Here is a 25,368-nt window from a genome sequence, read left to right as displayed (position 1 = left end):
GAGACCTCAAGTCAGTTGCAAGTTTGCTGATCAACCTTTCCGAATGGGCACTCTTTAATGAGTGTATCTCAAAACATTTCAATCTCCACGTATTTACTGCAGAATTTGGAGCTCGCATTGGCAAGGCAATCTTTAACCATGGTACAAAAACTATGCAAGCTACGTGAGTAATCTGCACTATCATTACAGCGCATCCGGGAAAGCTAATGTCCTCAAGACTTGATCGCCTGTTTGAAGATCGGTACGGGTCACAGAAGGAACGATTGCCCCTCCTCTTCAAAATTATCTCAGCATATACTGCCGAGTGCGTTGCTGCAGGACAGTCCAAGTCCGAATCATTCACTCAATGGCAAGACCGCATCTTGCACCGATTCTTCTCGAATCGTCACTCGACCGTGGTCTTATCTAAAAAAGATGCTCCGTCACTTGTGCACATTGCACTAAGTTATCACGATGATACTTTCCTCAAGAGGTATGCATCAAATTTTCATGTTTAACCTTGGAACTCATGCTAACGTAACCTAGGATTACGCCAGTGCTAGGCAGATGGGTTTCCAATACAGAATTCATGACATCTTTCCTCATGGGCCTTCACGAACAGTCCCAGAAAGATGACGCTGCTTCCCTCGATATGAAAACCGCCTATCGCACTATCTGTATGGCAGCAATGAGGGATCTTCGCATTGTGGCTCCGCCGGCACCAACAACAGTCAGGTCCAGGTATCACGACTCACTGTACGGCAGGCGAACCAAAACCACATCCTTGGACCCTGGTCTGATCACTAACCTTCTACGGCAATGCCCCGCGGTGGATATTGATCCTACAAAGGTGGTGAAAGGCGTGGAACTTGCAGCAAGGCGTGTCCTTGCCGACAACAACAAACTTACAGCCTCAAGTTCCTTCGGCGACTTCGTCACCCCGTTTATCAATTTTCTATGTAGCTATCTACACGAGGCGCCCCACTCGGAAGAATTCAACGCTGAATGCCGAAAGTTTACCGTCCGCATGCTTGAGATCCTCATGGCAAACTACGTCGAGCCGCAACCCCTCGAACCAACGACCTGGGCCCGCAAAGCTAATTTTACAACCTGCTGCCGGGACTGCGGCGAGCTACGCAGCTTCATCGAAAGCCCACGCTAGCAAACGGGCAAATTCCCCATGGTCGAAAAACGCCGGAGACACCTGGAGAACAGGCTGGACCGTACTTTCATCAAAGACTCGTAGTTACGGCTCCCCGTATACCCTTGAAGTCACGAAGACAAACGGGCAGTTAAGAAAGATCGCAAGGACTGGGAGGGGAGGGGACCCGTCGCTGTCCGGCTTTTGCAGGAGCTACAACAGAAATAGCCCGGTGTGACTGAGCTGATTGGCGAAGATACATTCAAGAGCTTCCTTGGGCATGAGAATCTCAAGCCCCGTATCCCGCCGCCACCTCCAGCGGTTGCACCTGCGCCGGAACTCCCTCAGCCTCAAATACTGCGCGCGCCCTATCAGCCGATATTTGGCAGTGGCGAGTGGGCATCCACTGACGCATGGGGGCGTAACCATACGACCAACCCGGCTGGTATGACGCCACCTCCTTTGAGCTCTATAGTTTCCTTAGCTGCGCCAGCGTCTGTTACGGAAAGCACCGTGCCGAGGAAGAGGTCCTATATCGACCTTACGGAGGACTAGTGATCCCATGGCCCATGGGACAAGAGTTATGACAGGAATTGATGTTTGGTTATTAGGGAGGATATGTTTATGATTTATGCTTAGATTTACTTCTATAGATCTCGAATACCCATATCAGCACTTGGAAATAATGCAAATCAAAGTGTTTTGATGGTACTTGTTGTGCTTTCTTTTAGAATAGTATCAGTGGAAGCATTCATAGGTACCCTGCGACCAGGGCCATAGATTCTATCGACCGGGATAAGCATGAAGATGAAGGATGTGGGTGTTGCCATATTGCAATGTTGCAGGTATATGCTATGGTCACTCTCATTCTCGAGCCATGTTGCCAACCCAGAAGCCCTAGTCTGTAAACCCGGCGGCACCCGCGCCAGCACCCCATAGGGCCCATAGGCCCCATACGACACCTATGGTTCGCTCGCTCAGCAGCAGAAAAAATCCACAGCGTGCGTGCTCCACCACCAACCAGCGAGCAAGCGAAAAAAATAATGACCGACGCAGGGCTCGAACCTGCAATCTCCTGATTCGTAGTCAGACGCCTTGCCAATTGGGCCAGCCGGCCTTGTTGATGAAAAGCTGTATATCTTTGTATTTATCAAGCATGACAATACGCCCGCACAATGCTCGCAAACTCAGAATGTGCCGTGCATAAAATACTCCTGGCTAAGCCTCACCATTCAGCCAACAATCCATGAACTTTCAGAAGCATGTAATCAAGTCACAATACATCAGATCTGGCAATTGCAATGGGAAATTCGAGCCAGCCTACAGACTCTCTGCCATCTCGAATTGCGACTCTCGTCCACTCGCATTTCGATGGTCTGCCGAAGCGCAGCAAGCCTGTTCTGCGCGATGATGGGACGGCCGAATGGATTCCAATGACGGGGATTGTGCTTGTTAGAGGTTGGTTTCCAACTATATCTTCCTTGCTACATGCGTACTTTGAGAGAATCCCTCTAGGGCACTGGGTAGTAGGGTTGTATATCTATTTTTAATAGTGTGCACCGCAATACCTTTACAGCGGGCTTTCGGCGGGATTGACTTGAAAATATATATCTGCTAACATCCACACCTACCAGGCGAAAACACCCCAGAGGAAACATTGACCTGCGTCGCTGTAACGTACGTTTCTACTCAACACCCAGAAGAGAGGTTACCACTAACGAACTCCAGAACCGGCGCAAAATGCCTCCCAGCAAGCCAAATCCCACACTGCAACGGGCTCGTCCTGCACGACTGCCACGCCGAAATCCTGGCAATGCGCGCCTTCAATTACTGGCTGATCTCTGAGTGCAGATCTGTCCTTGAAGCTGAGAAGCAGCAGCAACAACAACAGCCCCCAAATCCAGGAGCCATGGAGGAAGCAACCTTACCCTCACCATTCATCCGCCGCCGCCAGCAATTTTCAAAGGACAGCACCCTCCCCCCCTTCGAAATCCACCCCGACATCCACATCTACATGTACTGCACCTGCGCGCCCTGCGGCGACGCAAGCATGGAGCTCGTGATGGCTGCTCAGGAGGACGCAACGCCCTGGGAACTGCCGACCACATCCCCTTCCATCCCTTCTTCAAGCACGGGTCCCCTCTCCGGCCGCGGCCACTTCTCGCGCCTCGGCGTTGTCCGGCGCAAGCCCGCGCGCGCAGACGCAGAGAGCACGAAGAGCAAGAGCTGCTCGGATAAGATTGCGCTGAGGCAGGTGAGTGGGTTGTTGAGTTATGCTAGTAGTTTGCTTGTGGCGGTTACGGAGAATGTGTATATCAGGGGGTTGGTTATGCCGGAGGAGGAGATTACTGAGACGGGTTGTGGGAGGTGTTTTGGGGGTGGGGTGGATGGGAGGATGAAGGGACTCAATGGGAGGTGGTGGGATGTTGAGGGGGATGGTGTTTTTGGGGGTGGTGATAGGGGTAATGGAGAGGGTGAAGGGCGGTATAGCTATGCCTTCCGTCCCTTCGAGGTGCTATCTATACCCAACGAACAACTCAAAGCGCTCTGGCCGTTTCGAAAACCACGAGCCAGCGACCCAGACGCAAACCTAGACCGGGCCTCCGAAGATCCAACATCGGCACCAGCGACAAAACCGAAGAGAACAAAAAGCAAACCAGGCACCATATCGGCTATTTGGGTTCGCGCCCCGACATCACCTCCCATACTCTCTCCACCAGAATCAACAGATAACCAGAACCCCCAACCACCGCCAACGAACCCCGACAACGGCACCAAGACCATCCCCGTCCTGCGTGGCTCTAAAACCGGCCTGTTCGAAAGCATAATCCGCGGCGTGCGCCAGGGGCATAAGGCTGTTTCGCCTGGGCCGGGAACACGCGGGGCGTCGGCGTTATGTCGTGCGAGGATGTGGGAACATTGGAGGGGAGCTGTTGCTGTTACGCCTAGAAATACCGATACAACTCCTGCTGGGGATCAAGACCAGGGTTCATCCGAAAAGCAAGATGACGGGGCTCGTCTGCATTTAAGAAATACGGATGTAGACTCTGCGCTGCGGGCGTCTACGTATAAAGAGTTCAAAGAGCTTTGCCCGGAGAATTTGAGCGGTGCTATTCTTGCCAGGAAGCGAGCCATGGATGCTGCGAAGGATGTTCTGGGTGGCTGGGTGCCTAATGACGGGGACGAGGGATGGGGATGGAGATGGGATGAGGGGACGCTGGTTGATGAACGGGGAGGTCTTGTTAAGATGGATCCGAAGGGATCGAAGAAGAGGAAGCGATGAATTGTATACCATCTAAATTAGATTATTTTATATCCAAATATTATAAATAGAGTACATAAAACTTTTCCACCTCCCATACCCCGGCCAAACCAAGCGGCCCATGCGCATAACTTCATCCGAGATAGAAGAAAGATTGTTGTTGAAGAATTACAAGATATATGTCTAACTCAACCGGAAAAGCTCCGTTGAGACATGCCACCACTCAGTAGATACCGGGAATGATACGGCTGCGAACAAGAGAAGTATATCTATCCCAATCCTTGCCGTACTTCCTCTTGCACTTCTCCTCATCACGACGCTCACGGTGGATAAGCAGAACACCAAAGTAGATGAGGAAGAAGTAGGTGATGAGGAGAGCAGCGCCGCGAGACTCCGGCGTCTGAACGGCTTGCTTCTCCAGCTCGCCAGTAGAAGGGTTCACGCTGTTGATGATGACGAAGCCAGAAATCCCGGTGGGCAGCGAGTACGACCACGACATCAGCCAATCGCCGAGGTAGTTGATGTGCCGGGCGAGACCCCACCAGCCGGAGGTCATGAGCTTGGAGCCGGACTTGGTCTCGATGTACTTGATGTCCTTGAGGCGCGGGTCGTTGGGGTTGGTGCGGAAGCGGTTCTTCTGGTTGTTGGCGCCGCGGAAGATCATGTAGCCAACAGCTGTGGGGGCGAGGACCAGGGCGACGCCCTTCAGGCCGAGCTCGTAGGGGAACATCGCGAGGTATCGGGTTTGAAGGTTGTAGACGAAGGGAACCCAGACAAGGTCGCCGAATGAGAGCATGTATCCGAAGCCGTCCATAATCACATCCATGGTGGTCAGAAGTGCGGGCTCCATGTAAAGGCCGTCTAGGACGTAGAACGCTTGAAGTGCGGTGGAGATGACGATGGAGTCGGTGACGTATCCGTATGTCCTGTACTGGCGGGCAATGTTGGACAGGTTCATGATGATCCATCCGAGCAAGCCGGGGCGCATCTCGCACCAGACCTTGATATCGATGGTCCGAGAGGCCTCATCAACGAATGGAATCGGGAGCTGCACTCGAGGGTTGAGCTCACGTCCAATGAAGAAGTCGTAGAGCACGTTGCCGGAGTGTCCGCCGGGGGCCAGCTGACGGAGCTCGGGGTTGGGCTTGCCCGGGGCGGGAACGTAGAAACTCTTCAGGTAGACGAAAGCAGCGAGCGACGAGCAGATGATCAGGTTCGCGGTGATGACCTGCGGGTAGTTGTCCCAGATGAAGGTCCAGACGACAAAGTCGGCGCCATCCACGTAGGTACCGACAGCCAAGCCGGACAGGATCAGCACGGCGGTTGGGAAAGCATTGAACTTGTATCGTAGTCTTCCTCCGCAAGCCAGTTCGGTCCCCTCCACCACCGGTCCGGGCAGAGTAATGTACAGCACCAGCTGCAGCAGGTAATAGCTCAGAACCCACAGAAGAACCCGGGTATCGTAAAGCGCCCGCATTCCCTCCTCGGGCCAGCCGACTTCCTCCTTCAATTTATCAAGCGTCAATGACGAGGGGTGTAGGAGGGACGGCGCGGGACAACCGGAAACATCGTTGCACAGAAACGTAAAGGCGAAAAGGAGGACAGGGAGACCGAAGGTGATCGCAAACGCGCCATATCTGCAGCAGTTAGTGGCCGAGCAATCGCAGGATCGGAGCACAACATACGGGCCAAAGAACTCGTAGCCTCGCTTTTCTGGGACGGGTTGTATAGGGACAGGGGTTTTGGCTTTTTTGGGCGTCATTTTGGTGAAACCGAGTCTGGAAGTTCAATTGAGCAGCCAATTGGTGATAAACAGCAGTGGGACAGGCTGCAGTATTTATCCCACAGATCCCACAAGCACCACCTCGGATGGACAAGAGCCGAGTGAACCTTAAGAGTGGATGGCAGGGCTGTGTGAAAGGAGATGCAGGAGCCAGGTCCCAGGCTGCAGTGCAACTCGGGCGCTAGGTACACAGACTCCCGCTAATCCAGCAAGCTTCTCCGCATCCCGCGACGTTTCACCAACTCGCAACGTCAGCATCTTGTCTTCATCCCTTCTATTCTTTGGAAGTCCATTATTACGCTCTCTACCATTTCCTTGCATCTATCGCTATCAATCGCTCGCTCCGAACTTGACTAGCTCGAACTCGACTAGCTCGAACTCAGTCTAGCCGCTGCGGCCGAATCCCCGCGATGAAGTCACCGATCTCGCTCCTCGGCTTCCTCCTGGCCTCTGCCTCGTTTACTTCTGTATCCGCCGCTTCCGACGCATCTAGTCCCCAGGAGCTTGCTCCGTGCGTTGCGCGCTCTCCAACAACGGGGCTCTACTACGACCTCAACGCCCTGCGGGTACAACCGCTTCCGAGCGACGAGAAGGCCCGCAAATACGCACGAGACGAAAGCTGGCACGCGAAAGGATATGATTACAATGCCAATTTTACACTAAACATCTGCGGACCGGTGATTGAGAATGTTACGGACGTGGTTGGGATTGAGGAGCCGGGTTGGCAGAATGTCAGCGCATACTACAAGAAGGACGGGAAGACATATTCGATCGGGTTCGTTGCGCAGTCGGCGCATGGGGATCTGAGCTAACATGGCCTAGGCAACAATCATCCGATCCTTTCTTTCGCGGCCGGAAGCTCGTGATGAACTACACCGACGGTTCGCCCTGCGATGATGAGGGAACACATAACAAGTCGACGATAATCTCATTCCTGTGCGATCGCGATGTGACCACGTCGACTCCCACGATCTCCTTCGTTGGTACGATGGACCAGTGCACATATTTTTTCGAGGTCCGAAGCTCCGCCGCCTGTGGTGGTTATGGCCATGATCCTGCTGGACAGGGTCTTTCCCCAGGCGGCGTGTTCGGTATAATGTGAGAACCGCCTCTTCAAACTTATTGCCACAGGCTAACAGGAATCAGTTCCCTTATCGCGGTCGCAGCGTACTTGGTCGGCGGTTGCGCATACCAGCGAACCGTCATGCACCAGCGCGGCTGGAGGCAGTGCCCCAATTACAGTCTCTGGGCCGGGATCTTTGACTTCTTCAAAGTAAGTCTACTATGGCTGATACCATTTCGACGCTCGCCAGGGAGGTTCCGCGCCAGGGCCTCGAGCATCCCAAAGTTACCCACATCGCGGCTGGATTGAGCGTTCTGCTGTCTAGCCTTCACCCTCCCTCATTTCATCTCTATCCTGTCATTATCACTCTCTTAGAATGTACCTATACCGCGCTGGACGCTGCCTACTGTTGGTTAGAGACCTATCAAAAATGCTAGACGCACATCTATATCAAAACTCTATTTTCACCTACCACCTCACTCGCTTCACCTCTACCAATCTCCAGCCAAGCTAACACTCTTCTAACCAGGACATGATCATAATAGCCCTCTCCTCACTAGGCCGCCTCCTCCGCCTCAAACGCTCCCCAGCCGGCTACTCATCCGCCGGAACCGACAGCCCACCACGAGGCCGATTCGGCAGCGGAAGACGCGACATCGATGCCGAAAATAGACTGATTGACCAGTTGGATGAAGAGTGGGATGACTAGAGATGCGTTGTCATTACCATCTTTGACTTGTTTTACACCTGCTTTGTGCTTATGCGATACGATAGATGGCTTTGTTATGTTAGTTTATGGATACGGGTATGGATATGGTTATAAGGGTGTAGATGGGCCATACAGTCAGGTCTCGGGTCTCGTCTCTTGACGGCATTGGTGTACTACTTTCTATACTACATGGTATGGTACGCAAAGGGCCTGAAGACTCAAGACCGGCTCTATGGATATGGATGTATACCTTGCGAAGGAATGAATTATGGTTACGCTTATGCTTATACTTCGTACCCCACTTGTCTCTTTTTGTAATCTTTGCGCATCTGCAAGGAATGCTTAGGGATTTTTTCTTGCTATCTATGCACATCGCTAATATGATACTTCATTAAGACTCCAAGATCAACTGACAGCTACTTGTTGAATTTACATTATAAGTGAAAAGCTAAGAACAGTTCTCAATAACAAGCATCATTGGTCTAGTGGTAGAATTCATCGTTGCCATCGATGAGGCCCGTGTTCGATTCACGGATGATGCATTATTTTTTCATTCAGTTCCTTCTCACCCATTTTTTTTTTTTTCCCTCCTGAAACGACAATATCCAGTGCGTCTCAATTTATCTTGGACATGGAGTACGGTGTTGTTTGGTCCATGCGACTCCTCTTTGATTTTGAGTTGGAACCGTACTACGTTTCCGGCGACATCGTCCCACGTAGACTCTCAGTCAATATATTTACAACCGGAGGATTAAGATCTCTGAGGCAAGAACATTTCAACTAGGTATGGCTCTACAGCTATCTCACTGACACAAGCCACGGCGGCTGCCAAACTGTGAAGCGCCGCCGGGGCCGAAAAATGACACCTGGCAACAAACGAACAATCCCTCCCTCAACTGGCTGGCATGCCCTGGTCATAGAGGTCATTCCAGTACATCCTATCGCGCAGCTGATCCTCGCTTAGATTCGAATGCACAAAATGCTCACACTGCGGAGTCCGGATCCAACGGTGCACCTCTCCAGCAGTCCTCCAGCCAAAGAAGCCCGCCATTTCCCAGTCAACAAGCCCAACAATCTTGCCCTCGTCGACGATGCAGTTGGACTCGGTGAAATCATTATGCATGAAGCTTACATCTGGATCGTCGTTCGCTGATGAGAAGAGAATTTCCGCCTCTCGGGAATTCAGACGCCCGTTGCTGAAAATGTGTTGGGGTCGGGCACCACATGGGAACGAGCCTTGATGTTACCCTCCGGCTTGATAATGTGCAGAAGCTTGAGAATTTCTCTCGCTTGCTCTTTGAAGGCACCCCGCTCGTCTCGGGAGATATACGGACGCGCGACAGACAGGCCAACACCGGGGAGTCTCTCTTGGATTAGGACCTGGCGTTTGTGGATCTACGCGAAGTGAGTTGTTAGACCCCGAGGTGAGTAACGCGAGGAATCATCTGTACCTTGCCCGCAAAGTAGATTTCCGGTACTCGGACCGTCTTGAGGACAGTCTTTGCAAGTGCGATCGCCTGGACTTCATTTGAATCGGCGTACGAGTAGTCAATTTCCGTAATGGAGGGACCGTGGAGATGGCTTGACTTGACGATCACGGTATCAAGAGCGAAGACATCGCGGCCCCCTTCGTCGGCGGGGTAAATCCGGTTCTCGTCGGTGCAGAGGCTAACAACAGAGGCCCAGTACTTGAGTGACTCTGCAGTATGAGGATTGACGTGCTGGAAATCGACGCGGAAGTCGTAGGGCTTGGGGAGGTAGCGGCCGTAGAAAGGCACATCTGCATACAAGTCGGTTGCCGGAATCTTATCCGGGTCCGCTTCATACGGGTTCGTCATGTTGTAGATGCAAACGAGGAGGAAAGAAAGGTGAGCGTTGAGACGAGTTTCTCTTCCCAGATCTAGCGCAATGGATAGGTAAACAAGAGCTGGCATTGAAGGAAAAGGCGTTTATGTCGTGGAATTAAAGAAGACCAGGAGTCTGGGAACGACGGAAGAGTTGCTGAGGGAGACCGGGGGTTTGGGACACCCGGGTTGAGTGTGTTGTGACTAGCTCCTCCTAAACACAAGTCGATCATCTCGGTTTCCCAGCAATGTTGTGATTTTGAAAACATCATGGAAGTTAAATCTCCTAGACCTATTATATCAAATGTAACTGACTCGATGAGAATTGACTGACCCCATTGAGCTAGAACGCAGGAAAGCCAATGACAACCAACACTGGAAGTATATATCGCCAACCATGCAACAAACATTCTCAAGTATATAATGAATAGGCATCGAATATAATCGTACAACTCCCCCAAGCTATTCCTTCATCTGCGACCCATGATTCTGATTCATCCCAGACATTCCCAGATCATACGCACCCATGGGCATATTCCCCGCACCGCCAAAACCCGACATATCAGCGCCAGGGTCCGGTTGAGAACCCGGATCGAGACTGGCGCCTGCGCCGATGGGATCGAGGTTAAAAGGGAGGAACCAGGCTGACGGCTGGTAGTACTCGCCAGCACCCGAAGGTGCATTAGGATCCATCTGGCCAGTGAAGATATCCTGGCTTGGAAGGCCAGTGTCCTGAGGCTGCGGGGGCACGTCTGCGCCGTTCATTGTGGAAAAGGGAGTTTGTTCGCTAGGGACGTAGGAAGTGGGAGATGGCTTGAAGCCAGTGAAGGAGTCGTAGACAAACTGGCGGTCGAGTTGGGGTAATTGATCGGTAACGGGGATGGTAAAGTCGAATGGGGAGTGACCAAAGCTTTGTTGGCGATTTGGAGGGAACATTGGTTGGGGGAAGCCTGTTCCTGAGGTGCCGAGGATGCCGGGGGATGTTTCCATGTTGACATCGACGATTTGGTGCGAGGTGGGTGTGGGAGTCGTTTGGTCCATGCCAGTTAGGTCTATTCTGCTACCAGCTCGGGAATGTTTCCGACGGAGGACGCTGGGTTGTGGCGTCGGCGAGAGACTGGCGAAGAAGTCTTCAACGCTCTGAAGGTCAGGTTTCTGGCTCATTACCGCCTCGTCGTCGTTCTTTCGGCCGACATGGCCATCTTCCCAATGTTGCCGTGACACACCGTGGGGGTACTTGTCGAACCAATCGCCGTACTGGAACATGGGAGCAACGGGCCCGTTCTGGGTGGTCACTGTACCTTTGAGCGCGGCATCCGCAAACTGTCGATAGCGGTCCTTGGCACTTTCTACCATGTAATGGAACATGCCCCAGTACTTTTTCATTTTGTTCAGGTAGCGATAAGTATGTCGCAGGTTCTCTTTGGACCGGGCTTCTAGTTGTTGGTTTTTGGAGAAGATACCCCAAATATGCACCGTACTTGCAGAGTACGCGCAATACCCGGCAAATGGTACTGTAAGAGGGTATGGCGCAGCATGATTGATGAGCGCAGAGATGTGATGAGCCGCCTCCACGGCGGCTCGCCCTGCATTGCTGAGGAATGTCCGCGGCATATCTCGCGGAGGGCGTCCGCCAGGTGAGAGGGGGATGGCGAACTGGTTGAGGAAGAGGGTATTTTGGTGGATGATGATGTGAAGGAAAAGAAATTGGTTTGCGACGCGGTCGGCCGCATGCACCTGGAGGTTTTCGTAGGTAAAATGTAGATGGCTTGGAAGTGAGGCAGAAAAGTCCTCGATCTGCTTCCTGAGGCGTGAATACCCGGATTCTGGTGACCACAATGGATGGTTGTCTCGTCGTTTACCACCAAGGTTCAGATAGTCGACTATTCGACCCCAAATCACGACCGCTCGAATAATGTAGGCAAGCACGCCCATGTTGGACCTCGCATTGGACAGCTGTCCAACATCTTCCGGGACCGGATTGAGCACATTGCCTTCCAAATCTTCCGTCGGTCCCGGTATTTCCATTTGGAAGTGCGTCTCCTTGATCGGAAGTTGTATCTGAATGAACTTCTCGTTGCCGATGGGCGGACGTTGGCTGCCGGATGAATTATATCGATCCATCAGGAAACATGCCCACATAGTTCGCCTTCGGATCTCTCGATCTGTGAAGCTGAGCTGAACGCCGCCACCGTTACCTTGCGTCAGTAATGGGTCGTAGTCAAGCTCCCTGTGCAATTGAAGCGCGTAGGCCATGCGCATGGCTTGGCCCCCAAAGGACCAACTGCGTCCGCCGTGACATGTACCAAACTCATGAAGACCAAGTAAAAGAAAAACAGTTAAGATGGTGATATTCGGCTCGTCATGCCGCTTCAAGGCAATAGAGGCAGCCGGGCTTGCCCAGTTCTCTCCGCGCAAAAACGGGGGCTCCGAGTTGATCTGTGGGTGTGTCGAGAACCGAGCGGACACGGCGCAAACGGCAAGAATGAGTACAGGCGGCACCGTTCGGGCCTTGAGCCTGCGCACAAAGCTCGGCTTGTGAAGAAGCAGATAAGACTGGCCATAGACACAGTCGAAGAAAACCTCCGCTAGATTTTCCTGTATCTCTAGCGAGGGCAGAAACTCGGCGCCCTCTGTCATTAGACTTGGGCCATCCGGCTTGCCCTCGCGCCGCATGGGGAAGGTATCCTGCAACCCGTTTCGACTCCCGCGCGCCCACTGCTCCAGCTCAGCGGCGAACGCTTCATCCGCGGAGCGCTTCTTCTGGTTTTTGACAACCTGTCCGGGTTGCGCAGGTCGCACATTTGACCGGCCAATGGCTGCCATATCCCTAGCCTCGTCCTTCGGAATTGTCTTGATAACCCGGTCCTCCATCCGCTTCAACCGTTTATCCAGCATGGCCATGTAGTCCGTGCGGGGAGCCGCCTTTCGCGTCGTGACCTTGTACACACAAGGAATCCGTGACCGGGAGCAATGCTTGCAAGCGGGCTTTTCGCCCGAGCAGCGAATCTTCTTCCGCCGACAAGCAATGCATGCTAATGGCAATCGCTTCCGCTCCTTCCCGGCCTTGGTCTTCGTTTCGCTCCATGCCGGCTTTTCTCCGGATTGCTCTTGGTTCTGTGTGGGATCGTCTGCGCGGTCGGGCGCATTTTCCTGGCCTGCATCTGGGAAAGCGATTGAATCGCCGCCGGTCTGGGCGCTTCCAGGCTCGCGCGAGCTGGCCGGGCTATTCTCTTCGAAATCGTCGGGGAGGGCGATGTCGTCGTGGCCGGGGCCGAGGGGGAGCGCGGAATTCGCCGGGGACTCGTCGGGCTTGAATGCAATCATGATGGGTGCGGATACCCCAGCGACGGGGAACAGGTCATCGTTCGAGGGAGGGGAGAGTGGGAGGCGAGGGGGGTCCCAAGGACGAGATAGCAATTATTGCTCAGAAAGCGGAGACGAACTGCTGAAGACGGGGAAAGAACGAGGGTCGGCTTGGCGCTGGTCGCTGTCTGGGGTTGGATTATTAATCCACTCCTCTCGTCTCGTGAGCCTTTTTCTTCTCTTACACCAAACTAATTATTCAATTACACAGTGATGTCGAAACTGCTCGTTTTCGTCGGAAGTTCTTTAAAGAATGTGCGACTCAATGTCATGAGCCAATGCAGTGATCGCCATTGGGCGGACCCGAAGAAGCTCTTCTTCGGGCGAACCAGCGCAGCAGAAGCTACATATTATGGAGCTCTTTTGCTGTTGATCGAGTCTAGTTCTGTGCCAATTATCGGCCTTTAGCCGGGATCGCCCGGACGCGGCTCTCATTTCGGTTGTTAGGCCATCTATATATTGACAAGGTCCATTTAAAGACGGTAGCGAAACCCGAACGTGTTCCAATCGGTCATATCGTCGCCATCATCCTGCCTTGGGAGGGTCCGGATGAGCGGAGATACCTCGGTGCTTCCCGTTTGACGGCAATCCTGCTGCTGAGGGACTTCAGTAGAGCCGGTGCTTACTATGCCTTCTTCACGATCACGCCAGGAATTGAGGCGTCGCAGGTACGCATACAGGGAAAGTGTCAGAGCTGCTGCGAGCGCATAGCAAATGAGGATGGACCTGAAAGAGGTCTCATGGCCTACCTCGCTAGCAAGAAACAAGTGAGGACCTGCAATGTTGCCCACGCAGTATGCGACGAACATCGATCCCGTCATGGTCATTTTCTTGGTGACGCCCTTGTAGTTAGTTTGCGCCAGTGACATCGTTAGAGGCAGGGCGCCTGGGCCTGCAGCCAGAAGGAAATACCCCCAAAGCTGGACGCCGAGGGAAATGTGGTACACTCGAACATAGACCAGAGTGCTTCCGAGGCCTGATACTGCTAGGATGCACGCAATGAGGATGCAATTGATGTTCCGAAATCGACCAGCGAGCCATCCTGTGAAGGTGATTGTCACGGCGCTGATGAGGCTCACCGGGATATTGATCAAGGTGGATTCCAAAGCCGTGAACCCGAAGGACTTGATGACTAGGTTCGCGAAGTTCTGGATGCCACCATTGGGTATCTGGATTAGAGTAACTATCCCAAGGAGATGCCATGTCTTAGGGTCACGGAAACACTCCGCTGCCTGATCTGTGTTCCATTTGGTCCCCTCTGTGCGTCCTGTTCCGGAGATGACGACGCGATCTGATACAAGCGCTTTCTCCTCCTCAGTCAAAAAAGCCGCAGTCGAAATAGTGTCCGGAAGTAAGGCTAGAATGAAGAAGCCCCAGAAGAAAGTGGTGACCCCAAGAATGATGAAAAGCCACATCCACGGACGAAGCGGCTGTTCTATATGACCGACACCGTAAGCCAATAGGCTAGCGATAAGACCACCAAAGGAGTTCCCGGAGAACCAGATTCCAGTGCGTACTGGGATTTCATCTCGGGTATACCACGTGGTAGTGATGAACATGAAGGCCGGCGTTATGGTTGCCTCTGCGACTCCTAACAGAAAACGGACCACTAGCAAGCCGCCATAATTAACACAAGCGGCAGTTAATGCGACCACCGTCCCCCAAAAGATTGTATCCGCAGCTAAGTATTTTGCTACCGGGACGCGGGGGATGAGAAAGTTGGTGGGCTTGATGTCTGTCAGCTGCTGTGATGAGAGACTTGGTGGTCATACCCATTCCCAGAGCAAATAACCGAAGTAGAATGCGCTGGACACCCAGCTATACTGCCCTCCGACCAGGTGCTATCATTGTCAGTCGTGGCTTTGCTATATGGAGACTGAACTCACTGTATACTCGATCAGGCCGAAAACCGCAGCACTCGACAGGATTGTTTTGTCCATGAAGCTAAGCATGTAGGTGATGAACAAGAGGGGGATTAGACGTCGATCAACCTTTCGCAGCACCTGCGACGCTTCAACTGCGCCGCCATCGCCATCCTCCAGGGCCAGGGCCATCTTCAAGGGTGATTGAGAAGGTGAAGTGGATTGTGCGACGAACCCTGCGGGGAAGCTGCATTTTTAAGCATTCCCGCACCTTATCGATCACAACCACGACCCTAAGCTTATCGCAGGCAGGCGCACCCACAGCCCGGATGAACTCCACGAACCCTCATCGTCAAAACGCAACATTGATGAAGTTTTGGGCGAGCTTCTTATCAAGTCGAGGTTCTGGCCACACTCGGAGAACCCACTGACGAGAACCGAAGCATGTGGGGCGCGCCCTATGGACTACAACGGGTTTACGGGCAGCATGCACTCTATAAGTATACGTGCCTGGTCACCAATATCATTTGGTTCCAGACTATCGGGTTGGTATTTCGGAAATGCATCAAGAAGCCCGAGCCCGACACGAAGCTCTTGCGACCTTCGAGGCCGAATTGGTGGCTGAGGCCGAAACTCCGACTAATGCAGCCACTTGGGCCTTCCCCGAAGGTGGCCGGCAGGCATGGACCTGCCTGCTGGGCTCCTGTTTATTGATGTTTCCATCCTTTGGTTTTCAAACTGCCAGTAAGTTCCAACCAGAATTATTGCAACAAATCTGCTGATGATTCTGCAGTTGGCTCTGTTCAAGACTATATCAGCACGAACCAGCTTGCTGGGTATAGTGTCCGTGACGTGGGCTGGATCACTGCCATCCTGGTATTTCTGACACTGTTCCTCGGAGTTCAGGTTGGCCCTCTCTTTGATAGATATGGACCACGAACTTTGTTGATTTGCGGGTCGCTGGCCAGCTTCACGTCGTACATGCTGCTCGCAGAATGTAGCAAGTACTGGCACTTTGTCCTATGCCTATCCGTGCTTGGAGGAGTCGCTGCCGCAGTCATTACCACCGTGTCGATTGCTGTACTGAGCCACTGGTTTTATCGCCGACGCGCGCTTGCATCCGGCCTCTGCATGGCGGGATCCTCTGCCGGCGGAGCTATCTTACCACTTGTTCTACGCGTGCTATTTCCGCGATATGGCTGGAAAGTATCTATCTGGGTGGTCGCCTTCATAGCGCTAGGATGTTACGTGCTCGGCGTAATTCTAGTCCGCGGACGACTCGCTCCTAGCGGCAGCGCCAGCAAAGCCACCATCGACTTTCGCGCGTTCAAGTCGCTACGCCTCTGCTTCCTGACCGTGGCCGTATTTTCCTTTGAGTTCATCATCTTCGGCTGCGCCGCACTCCTACCAACATACGTGCGCTTTGCCGGAATGTCCACGGACGTCCAATTTTACTCCCTTACCGTCCTGAACAGCATGAGCCTGCTAGGCAGAGTCTTCCCCGGGATAGCCGCCGACCTATTCGGGCGCTTCAACATCCTGCTATGCCTTGTAGTAGTCACACTCGTTGCCATGGCAGCCGTTTGGCTCCCCTTCGGCACCCGCGACGAAGCGACACTGTTCGCTGTCGTCGCGGTCTTTGGGTTTGGCTCTGGTGGGTGGCTTTCGCTGGCGCCGGTATGCGCCGGCCAGCTATGCAGGACAGAAGAGTACGGACGATACTATGGCACAGTTTACTTTGTGGCCGCATTTGGGGTTCTCTTGACGGTTCCGGTTGGGGGTGGCTTGCTAGAGACAGCGACGCCACGGGTGCTCATTGGGTTCTATTCGGCAGTGCTACTGGTTGGGTTTGTTGCGCTGGCGTTGTCGAGGTGGGCTTTGTTGGAGTGGAGGTGGAGGTGGAAGGTTAAGGTATAGACCATGGCTATAGTTTAGGTTCTGGTTATCTACTCTGCATCTAAGATTGCGTTACCCTTCAGGGCCTACTTTCGAAGACTCCATGGGGAAGCTAGCTTTGCTGTAGATGGCCACAATGTACAAACCCATTGGCTTCAGGCTCAAGCTGAAATGATGCCGTACATATTTCAGCATCATATCTGACCCCGACCCCCACTTTGAAAGAGCCAACCCCGATAATACACTTTGCATCTGAGCTCTGAGCCTCGGAAAGCACACTCGCAAGAACTCATTTGATTGGTTGTTGGGGGAGAAAGCTTGTTGTTCTGCCAAGAAGCAATCATGACCCCTGCCAGGAGCTGGATGCCGGTCAACCTCCACGGCCAGTCAACCACAGTCCTCACGGAATTGGAGCATGTTCAAACTACATCAAACCCTCAGACCAAGGAATCATGTTTCATCTAACTACTTTTCGAAGTTGGGTCTGACTGGGGTCCATTTTCTCTCCACCAGCCACATTGCGCCTCAATCCTCTAATCAATTCAACTACACCTCCGGTCGATGGCTGTATGTATTCAACCCTTACGGAAACTACTTTACTTAACTGATCAAGTCGTAGCTATAACGATGCCCTCCGGCACGACGAGAGACGACGTGTCTTCAATGTCCACGAACTCAAGCGCCTAGCAGCATCATCAATTGGCCAGAAGGAAGAAGATGTGGTTAGCTTCGAGAAGCTGGCTGAGGGAGGGTTCAACAGACGATGCGAAATAGCTTTCGTTTTGTGGCTCGTATTCCATATCCCGTAACTCAGCCAAAGTCTTTGGTGATCGCCAGCGAAGTCGCGACCATGGATTACCTGCGAGCCCACGACATCCCTGTCCCTCAGGTATACGGCTATGCTGCCAGTGCCAATAACCCCGCAGAGACGGAATAAATTTTTATGGAGCTCATCCAGGGACAGAATCTGGGTGATGTTTGGTTTGAACTGACCGATAAGCGGAGGGCCAAGTTGGTTACGGAGCTGGTGCAGGTCGAGTCGCGGTTGTTTGCGCTGCGGTTTCCAGCGAGCGGGAGTCTTCATTATCCCTCTGACTTGCCAGAGCATGATAAAGTCATCGTCGCGAGTCCATCGAAGACTAGCGCAGGCTGCTTCTGCATCGGCCCTGATACATCGCTTGGGCTATGGTACGGGAGGAGGTCGAATCTACAAGTAGACCGTGGGCCATGTGAGTATCTACTGCTATCATCTCGGGAATCGACAGTTTAATGTACTATTACAGATCGAGGTACCCTAGCAGCATTAACGGCCGGCGTAACAAAGGAGGTTGCATACCTCTCCGAATTCGGAGCGCCTCTCCAGCCCTTCCAGCGTCTCCGCAGAGAGACATACAACTACCAGCCCCAATCGCACCTCGACCACATTGCAACTCTCAAACAATACCTCCAGATCGCACCCAGTCTGATCCTCCGTGATATGAATCTCTGCCGCCCCGTCCTCCGCCATCCAGACCTGCAGCCCAATAACATATTCGTCACCGATGAATTGGAGATTAGCGGGCTGAACGACTGGCAGCACACCGCAGTTCTTCCCCCTTTCTTGCATTGCGGTATCCCAAACAGCCTGCAAAATCACGGAGACGGAGATGAGAGCTCCGAGTCTCTGCAGCAACCAGCTCTACCTCGCAACTTCCATGATATGAGTCCACAAGAGCAATACCACCATGCCTCTCTCTACCGCAAGCGCCGGCACCACTACCACTACGTCTACAAGACTTCTCATATGAATTTCGATCGCTAGATTGCCTTGGCATATGACTATAGCACACTTAGGCGACGAGTATTCCACCACGCGAGCAACCCCTAGGAAGGTGATAATGTAACCCTTAAGTCGAATCTGATTACACTTTCACAGAAGTGGACGGATATCACAGGAAATGGTGGCAATGCGCCGCCTTGTCCACTTGTGTACTCGGATTCCGAAATCAATGAGTGCCTCAGACTAGAGCAGGCTCAGTCTGATGCAGATGATCAGTTCTAAGTGTGTAAGGACGTGATTGGAGCTGGGAATGAGGGCTGGGTGCCGAGTGAGCTGTTTGAGGAGGTTAAGGTGCGGGAAAGGGCGTTGAGGAGGGAAGCCCTTGGCGCGGCGGAAACGGAAGAAGAGAGAAAGATTATAGAAGAGAACTGGATTTTTCGATGATTTTGACAAGGATGAGTATATGTAGTAGGACGAATATCACTCCGTCGAGATCAGACCTGGACCGGGCATTGGGATAGCATGGGCTCCGAGAATGAGTATCTATAGCTCATGATGATTTACGACATATATCAAGATTTCATGATTTCATGATTTTATTACATATACCTGCTTCAAGAGAAAGGACGGAGTATACCCGGCCCCACATTTAAGGGTTCTCGGCGAGTGGGGCGAGGTCAGTCACGTGTAGAGAAGGATGTCACTGCTTGCCTCTGATTGGACGACACATTTCTTCAGCGAGGGAGTATATCACCTGGCAGATCAACTCCAAAGATATCTGATAAAAACCTTAATCATCCAGGGACTGCACAGTCAGGCTCTTCAAGTACAATCATTTCGAGCGCAATCTTCAGCATGGATCCCGAGAAGCAACCCCGCGACCCAGAGACAGCACCAGCATGCACAGGCTACCCACCAGACATCAATGCCGACGCCTCAGACAACGATGCCGGCCCCGTCTCAGCCTTCAAACAACTCGGCCTCCTTGACCGCTTCCTAGCCCTCTGGATCTTCCTCGCCATGACAATCGGCATCATCCTGGGGAATTTCGTCCCGCATACGAGCGAGGCGCTGCAAAGGGGGAAGTTTGTGGATGTTTCGGTGCCGATTGGTACGCTACCTCCATTTCTTTGCATATCTGACTTCAGGACAATGGGTATAAAGGAAAAGTGCTAAAGGGTGATAGCGGTCGGCCTCCTGGTCATGATGTACCCGATTCTGTGCAAAGTGCGGTTCGAGACGCTGCACCGGTCGTTCCGTGAAAAGAGCCTTTGGATCCAGGTTGGGTTTAGTGTTGTTGTGAATTGGGTTGTTGCGCCGTTGTTTATGGTATGTCTTCCACAAATTCTGTTCTGAGCCGAAGGAAAGGACTGACTGGGTGTAGCTCGGTTTGGCGTGGGCATTTCTTCCCGATGAGAGAGGTCTCAGGGAGGGGTTGATTCTGGTTGGCATTGCACGGTGTATTGCGATGGTATGTAGTTTCCTCCAAAATCTTGTCTGCATGAGGAAATACTGACATGGCGAAGGTCCTCGTCTGGACCGGACTCGCAGGCGGCGACGGCGACTACTGCGCGATCCTCGTGGCGATCAATTCGATCCTGCAGATGGTGCTCTTCGCACCGCTGGCAATCTTTTTCATCAACGTGATCGGCGGCTCCGATGAGGGTATCACAATCGACTACTCCCTAGCCGCGAAAAGCGTGGGCGTCTTCCTCGGTATACCGTTGGGCGCGGCGATCATCACCCGATTCACTCTGCGGTTCCTCATAAGCGCGGAGTGGTACGAGCGGCAGTTTCTGAAATGGCTGAGTCCCTGGTCGCTGATTGGGCTGCTGTTCACCATCCTGGTGCTGTTTGCGTCGCAGGGGAAGCAGGTGGTGCATTCGATCGTCTCTGTGGTCCGGGTCGCCGCGCCGCTGATCGTCTACTTCGCGGTTATCTTTCTGGTGACTCTTGCGGTGACGAGGCGGTTTGGGTTCGGGTATAAGCTATCTTGCACGCAGAGCTTCACGGCCGCAAGCAACAACTTTGAGCTGGCGATTGCAGTGGCCATCGCGGCGTTCGGGGTAGATAGTGACCAGGCCCTAGCTGCAACGGTCGGTCCGCTGATCGAGGTCCCCGTGCTGCTGGGGTTGGTGTATGTGGTGAAATGGGTCGCTAGACGACAGAAGTGGGCGTGATCCGCGTTCTGTATATCTGCATATAGTCGTAGGCTCAATGACCACTGATTTCATCCAAGACTTGGAAGAGAACCTGATTTTGGACTCGGCAGCCTTCTTCGGAGCTGCTGCGGAAGAAGCCTTTGCGGAGCTTTTGTTGAATTTCGGAGACGTCGATGCCGCGGGCGTTGTACTGGTTCACTAGTTTTTCGGCGATCGCGCAGAATGTGGTGTTGAGGACTCGCTCACTTATCGGTAGAGACTCTAGGCCTTCCTCGGGTGAGCATGCACAGAATGGAGGAAGCGGCGTTGTTGCTCTGGGTTCTCTCTGCTGTTCATCTGTGCTGGGCTGGCATGTAGCGATCGCGGACTCTTGACGGACTGGAACCTCGGTGCTGGGACTCGGCGCACTCGAGCAACGCTGCGCACATTTGACCTTCTCAGACTGCACCTGGGACCCAAGAGGTAGGCGTTGAATCGCTGGAATGGCCACCTTCTGAGCCATGACCGGGTTGTCCACAATCCGCAGATACTCCTCGAGAGCATCAGGTGAAACACCCAGGAAGAGGTGCAGATCCCTTAGTTTTCGGTTCTCGGCTTCGAGTCTTTGAACAGCCAGCCTGTTCTCAACATCTCGCCGATCAAGCTCTCTCTGAAGCGTCAGGACTTTCCGTTCCAAATCTTGGAGGTGATCCTGCTTCCGCGCTCTTGATTTGCGCTGGTTCTCCCTAACGCGGGCAAGCTTATCTAGTCGCTAGGAACGTAAGAAAATGCGATTTCTAGGCCTGACTAGTGCGTTACCTTCTGCTCCAAGGCTGAATCCATCTTTGTCTCCGAGCGATCTGGTGTAACGCGATAAATTCTCCGTGGATCGAAACTCCATCAAAACTCCGCAGTCTGCAGAGAAAAGCGATCGAGAAAGACCTCACGTGACCGCTCCCCAATCGCGTCTTTCTCAACGCGATGGGATTTCAGTTCGGCTGCAGAAGCAATTATTCCTTGGCTATATTGTGGCCCCGATTGGCATACTATACGCACCTCAAACGATAGTCTCGCTGTGTTAGCATGATGCAGCAAAGTAAAAGATCAACGAACGGGCCCATAGCGATGGGCCCATGTTGGCGTCTCCAGTGGGACTATGAACACGGAGCGGCGTCACACGGACGGCCGCAGTTCATCTCGCGCTCCAGACATTCCTCCCCCTTCCTCACGCCATTGACCAAACCGTCCTAATTTCCAAGATCTTGTCGTGTCAATATCCATATCCTTAGGTGTTAGCATCCGTGAGTCTTGGCCCCTATCTCCGTCTGCGCTAGGCAATTAAGCTCATACCCCAGACCCAGACCCCAGATTAACCTTACGTACCTATCTTTCCCATCATGGTCTCAACACGCCATCACCCAAGCGACTTCGCACCCCCAACCCCCAATTCCTCAACTCCGTCGTCAACAACCTCCGAAACAAACGGCGCCCCCTCCAAGAAATGGGTACACACACCCACCACAATCATCACCCTCTGGCTGTTGATCTCGTGCCCGCTCGTCCTCTGGGACGCCGGGTATTGCCTCCTGCGCCCGCACAGCATGCCCGGCGGGAAATACCACTCCTTCTGGTCCGGCTATAAGTGGTACGGCACCGTCGACTATATCTACGGGTGGCCGGCGTTCAATGCAAACAATGGCTTTACGAATGCGCAGTCGATTGTCAATTTAATTGAGACTGCGGGGTACCTCTATTATTTATGGGTTGTGTACAGGCATGGAACGCCCGTGGCTGGGTCGAGGGGATCGCGCAAGACGCAGGGCGTGCTCTCGTGGCTTTTGGCGACGGATAAGGTTGTTTCGGGGAGGATGGGCTCGACGGCGTTGCTGGCGGCGTTTAGTTCATCTGTCAGCACGGTTTCGAAGACGGTTCTTTATTGTATGATCACCCTTGGACTTGCGCGTTGAAGGGGGAATGGCCTTGCTAACAGTCGCGTAGGGCTGCAGGAATACTTCAGCAACTTTGAGAATATCGGTCACAATGGGTTCTGGCCTCTCACTGCTTGGATTCTGCTCAAGTACGTCCTTCCCTGCCTTTACCCTCTCCTAGATGCTAACTGTTGCCAGTGGTGCTTGGATTGTCGTTCCCGTCTGGAATCTGCATGTTCTAGGGGAGGAAATCGTGGCATCGCTCGCTAATGGCAGCGGTCCCCGTCCGCGTGGTCGTCCCAAGGCGCAGTAAGACTGGCACAACTGGTATATACGAGCCGTACAGTGTTCGCGCAGGGCCGGACTTGGAAGGAAGATGTTCTGTTTAATATGCAATATCTGTTATTATTTGGCGTGATACCTAGGACTGCGATGTTTTTGGCAACTGGCTAGTTCATATTTGGTCATTTAAGCGCTTACATGTGAGGGACCAACTCGATTTTGCATCGAGATCAGACATCTTCTATTCGTCGATCTATCCGTCGTAATCGAGATTTGCAGATCATCCTGCATTCCCTTTGTTCCTTCCATCGAATCTCTGTATTCTGTATGTAACGATGCGGATGGGATGACATCACCACCATGACACCTACACTACACCTACACCACGATTCATGGAAGCCCACGGCCATGGATAAAATCAATCTGCCCCGAGAACTTGCATTGTAGCTTCTAACCGGGAACCAAAAAACCAATAGAGAATTGTCTCCGACCATGGCAAACCCCGACAGAAAACGCATTGTCGTAATCGGCGCCGGCGCAGCAGGAATGGTACCTATCCCTATACCTCCATCCTCCCTCTTCGCCCCCAATGAAATGAGCCTGAATCTAACAAACGCAGTCCTGCGCCGCAACCCTCGCAAAGCACCCCTCAAAATTCTCCATCACACTCATCGACAGCGTCTCCCAAACAGGCGGGCAGGCAACGACACTCGATCTGGACCCCAACAAGCACGGCGCCTCCTGGCTAAACGACGGCGTGCAAGGCGGCAGCAGCATCTTCAAGCACACCTTCAAGTTCTTCCGGGACTACGGGTACGAGCCGCACGAGGTGAAGCTGCAGGTTGCGTTTGGGAAGGGGCCCGATGCGTTCTTTAGCAATGTGTTTCCGAGCCCGCTGGTCGATGAGTTCCGCGGCGAGATCAAGAAGTTGGGGAGAGTTATGAAGGTTATTAAGTACGGGTTGCCGATATTCGGGATCCTGCCGGTGAAGGTTATTTTGAAGCTCTTCAGGTTCAGTACGGAGTTTGGGAATCGCATGCTTCTTCCCCTCCTGGCGTTGTTTCTGGGGACTGGGAATCAGACGCCGAATGTTAGCTGCGCTTTACTTGAGCGGCTTTTCCAGGATCCGGGGATGAGGCTTTGGGAGTATGACTCTGAAGGCCTGATGACGAATCTCCCATCCATGTACACATTCCCGAACCTGGGTGAGTTCTACTCGACGTGGAAAGAAGACCTCGAGGCCAAGGGCGTGCGGATTCTACTCAACACCGAGATCGACATCCTGCACCGCGCCGGTGACGGCGTCGCACTGAATCTACACACACCAGACGGCGAGAAAAAGGAGGCATTCGACAGCATGGTCCTCTGCACGCCCGCCGACGAATCCCTCAAACTCCTCGGCCGCCACGCAAACTGGAAAGAGCGTTGGGTTCTCGGCGGCGTGAAATTCTTCGACGATGTGACGGTCACGCATACGGACGCGGACTACTTCAATAGTATATTCGAAACCAGTGTGCGCGATGAACTCGTCTCGAAGGCCCCCGCATCAACACTATCAAGTGAAACCGCATCAAAGCGCCAAGAGCAACTCGCCTTCGCGACCAAACCCTCCACCTGCGAGAAAGACGGCTGGACGGGGTTTAACCCGATGTACTACACGCACTCGTACGCGAACGAACAGGATAAGATTGAGATGGGCTTTGACTGCTCCAACTACCAGCACCAGTTCCGCGAGGCTGTGGGGGTGGGCAACGCTCCGCTCCCAGCGGATAAACATGTCTACCAAACCATTTTCCTTGATAAGAGTCGGCAGGATCTCTGGACGTGGGATTCCATTGACGAGAGCAAGATTCTTGGCAAGAAGTGGTGGCATCAGTTTGGGCACCGGTGGCAGCATTATGCACGCGTTGTGCCTGGTATGATGTTTGCTAATAGTCTGGGGAACCGGACGCTTTTTGCGGGTGCTTGGACTATGGTTGTATGTCACTCAATCCCTTTCCTTTACTTCTTGTCGTCCAAGGGTTCCTGGATTGGTGAGGGTTGCTAATAATTTGGCGAGGCAGAATATGCACGAGATCGCGTGTATATCCGGCATAGCGGCGGCGTATCGGCTTGGAGCGAGCTATGAGCACTTTGATGACTTTGCGCAGGAGGTCTTTGCGAAGTATTTGCTTGTTTGTCATGGGGTGAGGTATAAGGGGGAGTCCGGGGATAAGAAGCGCGTTTGATGCCTGCCATGCTACGGTTTGCAAATGATTATGGAAGTAGGAGTAGGAGTAAGACGTACATGAGGTAATAATTCAGTAGTTTATGGCTTCAGCTCTGGCATTTATTCCTTGACCTCTGCATCTAT

General features: G+C 52.9%; 12 protein-coding genes and 2 non-coding genes across 14 annotated transcripts; 8 read left to right on the top strand and 6 right to left on the bottom strand.

Annotated features, from left to right (window-relative positions):
• Positions 1–62: 62 nt before the first annotated feature.
• Positions 63–1,237, top strand: BDW74DRAFT_6227 (uncharacterized protein). The gene is made up of 3 exons (XM_073733312.1): positions 63–163; positions 218–472; positions 526–1,237. Exons 1-3 carry the CDS (start codon positions 153–155, stop codon positions 1,139–1,141), a joined length of 882 nt encoding a protein of 293 aa, XP_073589944.1. The 5' UTR covers positions 63–152; the 3' UTR covers positions 1,142–1,237.
• A 927-nt stretch (positions 1,238–2,164) lies between these two features.
• Positions 2,165–2,237, bottom strand: BDW74DRAFT_t13. Its single transcript has one exon. It is a non-coding gene; the product is annotated as a tRNA-Arg (tRNA).
• A 184-nt stretch (positions 2,238–2,421) lies between these two features.
• Positions 2,422–4,403, top strand: BDW74DRAFT_172686 (tRNA-specific adenosine deaminase; the record flags this gene model as incomplete). The annotated part of the gene is made up of 3 exons (XM_073727627.1): positions 2,422–2,578; positions 2,755–2,797; positions 2,849–4,403. 3 exons carry the CDS (start codon positions 2,422–2,424, stop codon positions 4,401–4,403), a joined length of 1,755 nt encoding a protein of 584 aa, XP_073589943.1.
• Position 4,404: 1 nt separating this feature from the next.
• Positions 4,405–6,307, bottom strand: erg24B (c-14 sterol reductase). Its single transcript, XM_073722742.1, has 2 exons — positions 6,068–6,307; positions 4,405–6,019 (listed from the first exon to the last, which is right to left on the bottom strand). Exons 1-2 carry the CDS (start codon positions 6,142–6,144, stop codon positions 4,606–4,608), a joined length of 1,491 nt encoding a protein of 496 aa, XP_073589942.1. The 5' UTR covers positions 6,145–6,307; the 3' UTR covers positions 4,405–4,605.
• A 97-nt stretch (positions 6,308–6,404) lies between these two features.
• On the top strand, positions 6,405–8,223 carry BDW74DRAFT_6212 (putative vacuolar sorting receptor (Mrl1)). Its single transcript, XM_073733310.1, has 4 exons — positions 6,405–6,940; positions 6,988–7,263; positions 7,312–7,438; positions 7,758–8,223. Exons 1-4 carry the CDS (start codon positions 6,576–6,578, stop codon positions 7,935–7,937), a joined length of 948 nt encoding a protein of 315 aa, XP_073589941.1. The 5' UTR covers positions 6,405–6,575; the 3' UTR covers positions 7,938–8,223.
• Positions 8,224–8,408: 185 nt separating this feature from the next.
• On the top strand, positions 8,409–8,479 carry BDW74DRAFT_t18. The gene has a single exon. It is a non-coding gene; the product is annotated as a tRNA-Gly (tRNA).
• A 350-nt stretch (positions 8,480–8,829) lies between these two features.
• BDW74DRAFT_172683 (uncharacterized protein) lies at positions 8,830–9,775 on the bottom strand (the record flags this gene model as incomplete). Its single annotated transcript, XM_073727626.1, has 3 exons — positions 8,830–9,108; positions 9,159–9,332; positions 9,389–9,775. 3 exons carry the CDS (start codon positions 9,773–9,775, stop codon positions 8,830–8,832), a joined length of 840 nt encoding a protein of 279 aa, XP_073589940.1.
• Positions 9,776–10,243: 468 nt separating this feature from the next.
• BDW74DRAFT_172682 (putative C6 transcription factor) lies at positions 10,244–13,108 on the bottom strand (the record flags this gene model as incomplete). The annotated part of the gene is made up of 1 exon (XM_073727625.1): positions 10,244–13,108. One exon carries the CDS (start codon positions 13,106–13,108, stop codon positions 10,244–10,246), a length of 2,865 nt encoding a protein of 954 aa, XP_073589939.1.
• A 512-nt stretch (positions 13,109–13,620) lies between these two features.
• BDW74DRAFT_172681 (uncharacterized protein) lies at positions 13,621–15,201 on the bottom strand (the record flags this gene model as incomplete). The annotated part of the gene is made up of 3 exons (XM_073727624.1): positions 13,621–14,874; positions 14,920–14,988; positions 15,034–15,201. The coding sequence occupies 3 exons, from the start codon at positions 15,199–15,201 to the stop codon at positions 13,621–13,623; spliced, it is 1,491 nt and encodes a 496-aa protein (XP_073589938.1).
• A 389-nt stretch (positions 15,202–15,590) lies between these two features.
• On the top strand, positions 15,591–17,105 carry BDW74DRAFT_142536 (putative MFS monocarboxylate transporter). Its single transcript, XM_073722741.1, has 2 exons — positions 15,591–15,753; positions 15,803–17,105. Exons 1-2 carry the CDS (start codon positions 15,723–15,725, stop codon positions 16,924–16,926), a joined length of 1,155 nt encoding a protein of 384 aa, XP_073589937.1. The 5' UTR covers positions 15,591–15,722; the 3' UTR covers positions 16,927–17,105.
• A 142-nt stretch (positions 17,106–17,247) lies between these two features.
• BDW74DRAFT_164783 (uncharacterized protein) lies at positions 17,248–19,108 on the top strand (the record flags this gene model as incomplete). The annotated part of the gene is made up of 8 exons (XM_073726315.1): positions 17,248–17,322; positions 17,384–17,472; positions 17,525–17,627; positions 17,666–17,794; positions 17,855–18,134; positions 18,189–18,670; positions 18,773–18,939; positions 18,994–19,108. 8 exons carry the CDS (start codon positions 17,248–17,250, stop codon positions 19,106–19,108), a joined length of 1,440 nt encoding a protein of 479 aa, XP_073589936.1.
• A 411-nt stretch (positions 19,109–19,519) lies between these two features.
• Positions 19,520–20,844, top strand: BDW74DRAFT_164782 (arsenic resistance protein; the record flags this gene model as incomplete). The annotated part of the gene is made up of 4 exons (XM_073726314.1): positions 19,520–19,775; positions 19,851–19,993; positions 20,049–20,135; positions 20,191–20,844. 4 exons carry the CDS (start codon positions 19,520–19,522, stop codon positions 20,842–20,844), a joined length of 1,140 nt encoding a protein of 379 aa, XP_073589935.1.
• Positions 20,845–20,878: 34 nt separating this feature from the next.
• On the bottom strand, positions 20,879–21,648 carry BDW74DRAFT_172677 (bZIP transcription factor; the record flags this gene model as incomplete). Its single annotated transcript, XM_073727623.1, has 2 exons — positions 20,879–21,577; positions 21,625–21,648. 2 exons carry the CDS (start codon positions 21,646–21,648, stop codon positions 20,879–20,881), a joined length of 723 nt encoding a protein of 240 aa, XP_073589934.1.
• A 554-nt stretch (positions 21,649–22,202) lies between these two features.
• On the top strand, positions 22,203–25,243 carry BDW74DRAFT_164781 (uncharacterized protein; the record flags this gene model as incomplete). The annotated part of the gene is made up of 6 exons (XM_073726313.1): positions 22,203–22,743; positions 22,804–22,882; positions 22,932–23,042; positions 23,492–23,564; positions 23,635–24,993; positions 25,079–25,243. The coding sequence occupies 6 exons, from the start codon at positions 22,203–22,205 to the stop codon at positions 25,241–25,243; spliced, it is 2,328 nt and encodes a 775-aa protein (XP_073589933.1).
• Between the last annotated feature and the right edge of the window lie 125 nt (positions 25,244–25,368).

This window comes from Aspergillus multicolor, assembly GCF_047715735.1.
Source record: "Aspergillus multicolor strain CBS 133.54 unplaced genomic scaffold BDW74scaffold_1, whole genome shotgun sequence".
Lineage (NCBI taxonomy): Eukaryota > Fungi > Ascomycota > Eurotiomycetes > Eurotiales > Aspergillaceae > Aspergillus > Aspergillus multicolor.
The sequence above is the reverse complement of the archived record's forward strand: the minus strand, read 5'-3'. Positions and strand labels throughout refer to the sequence as shown.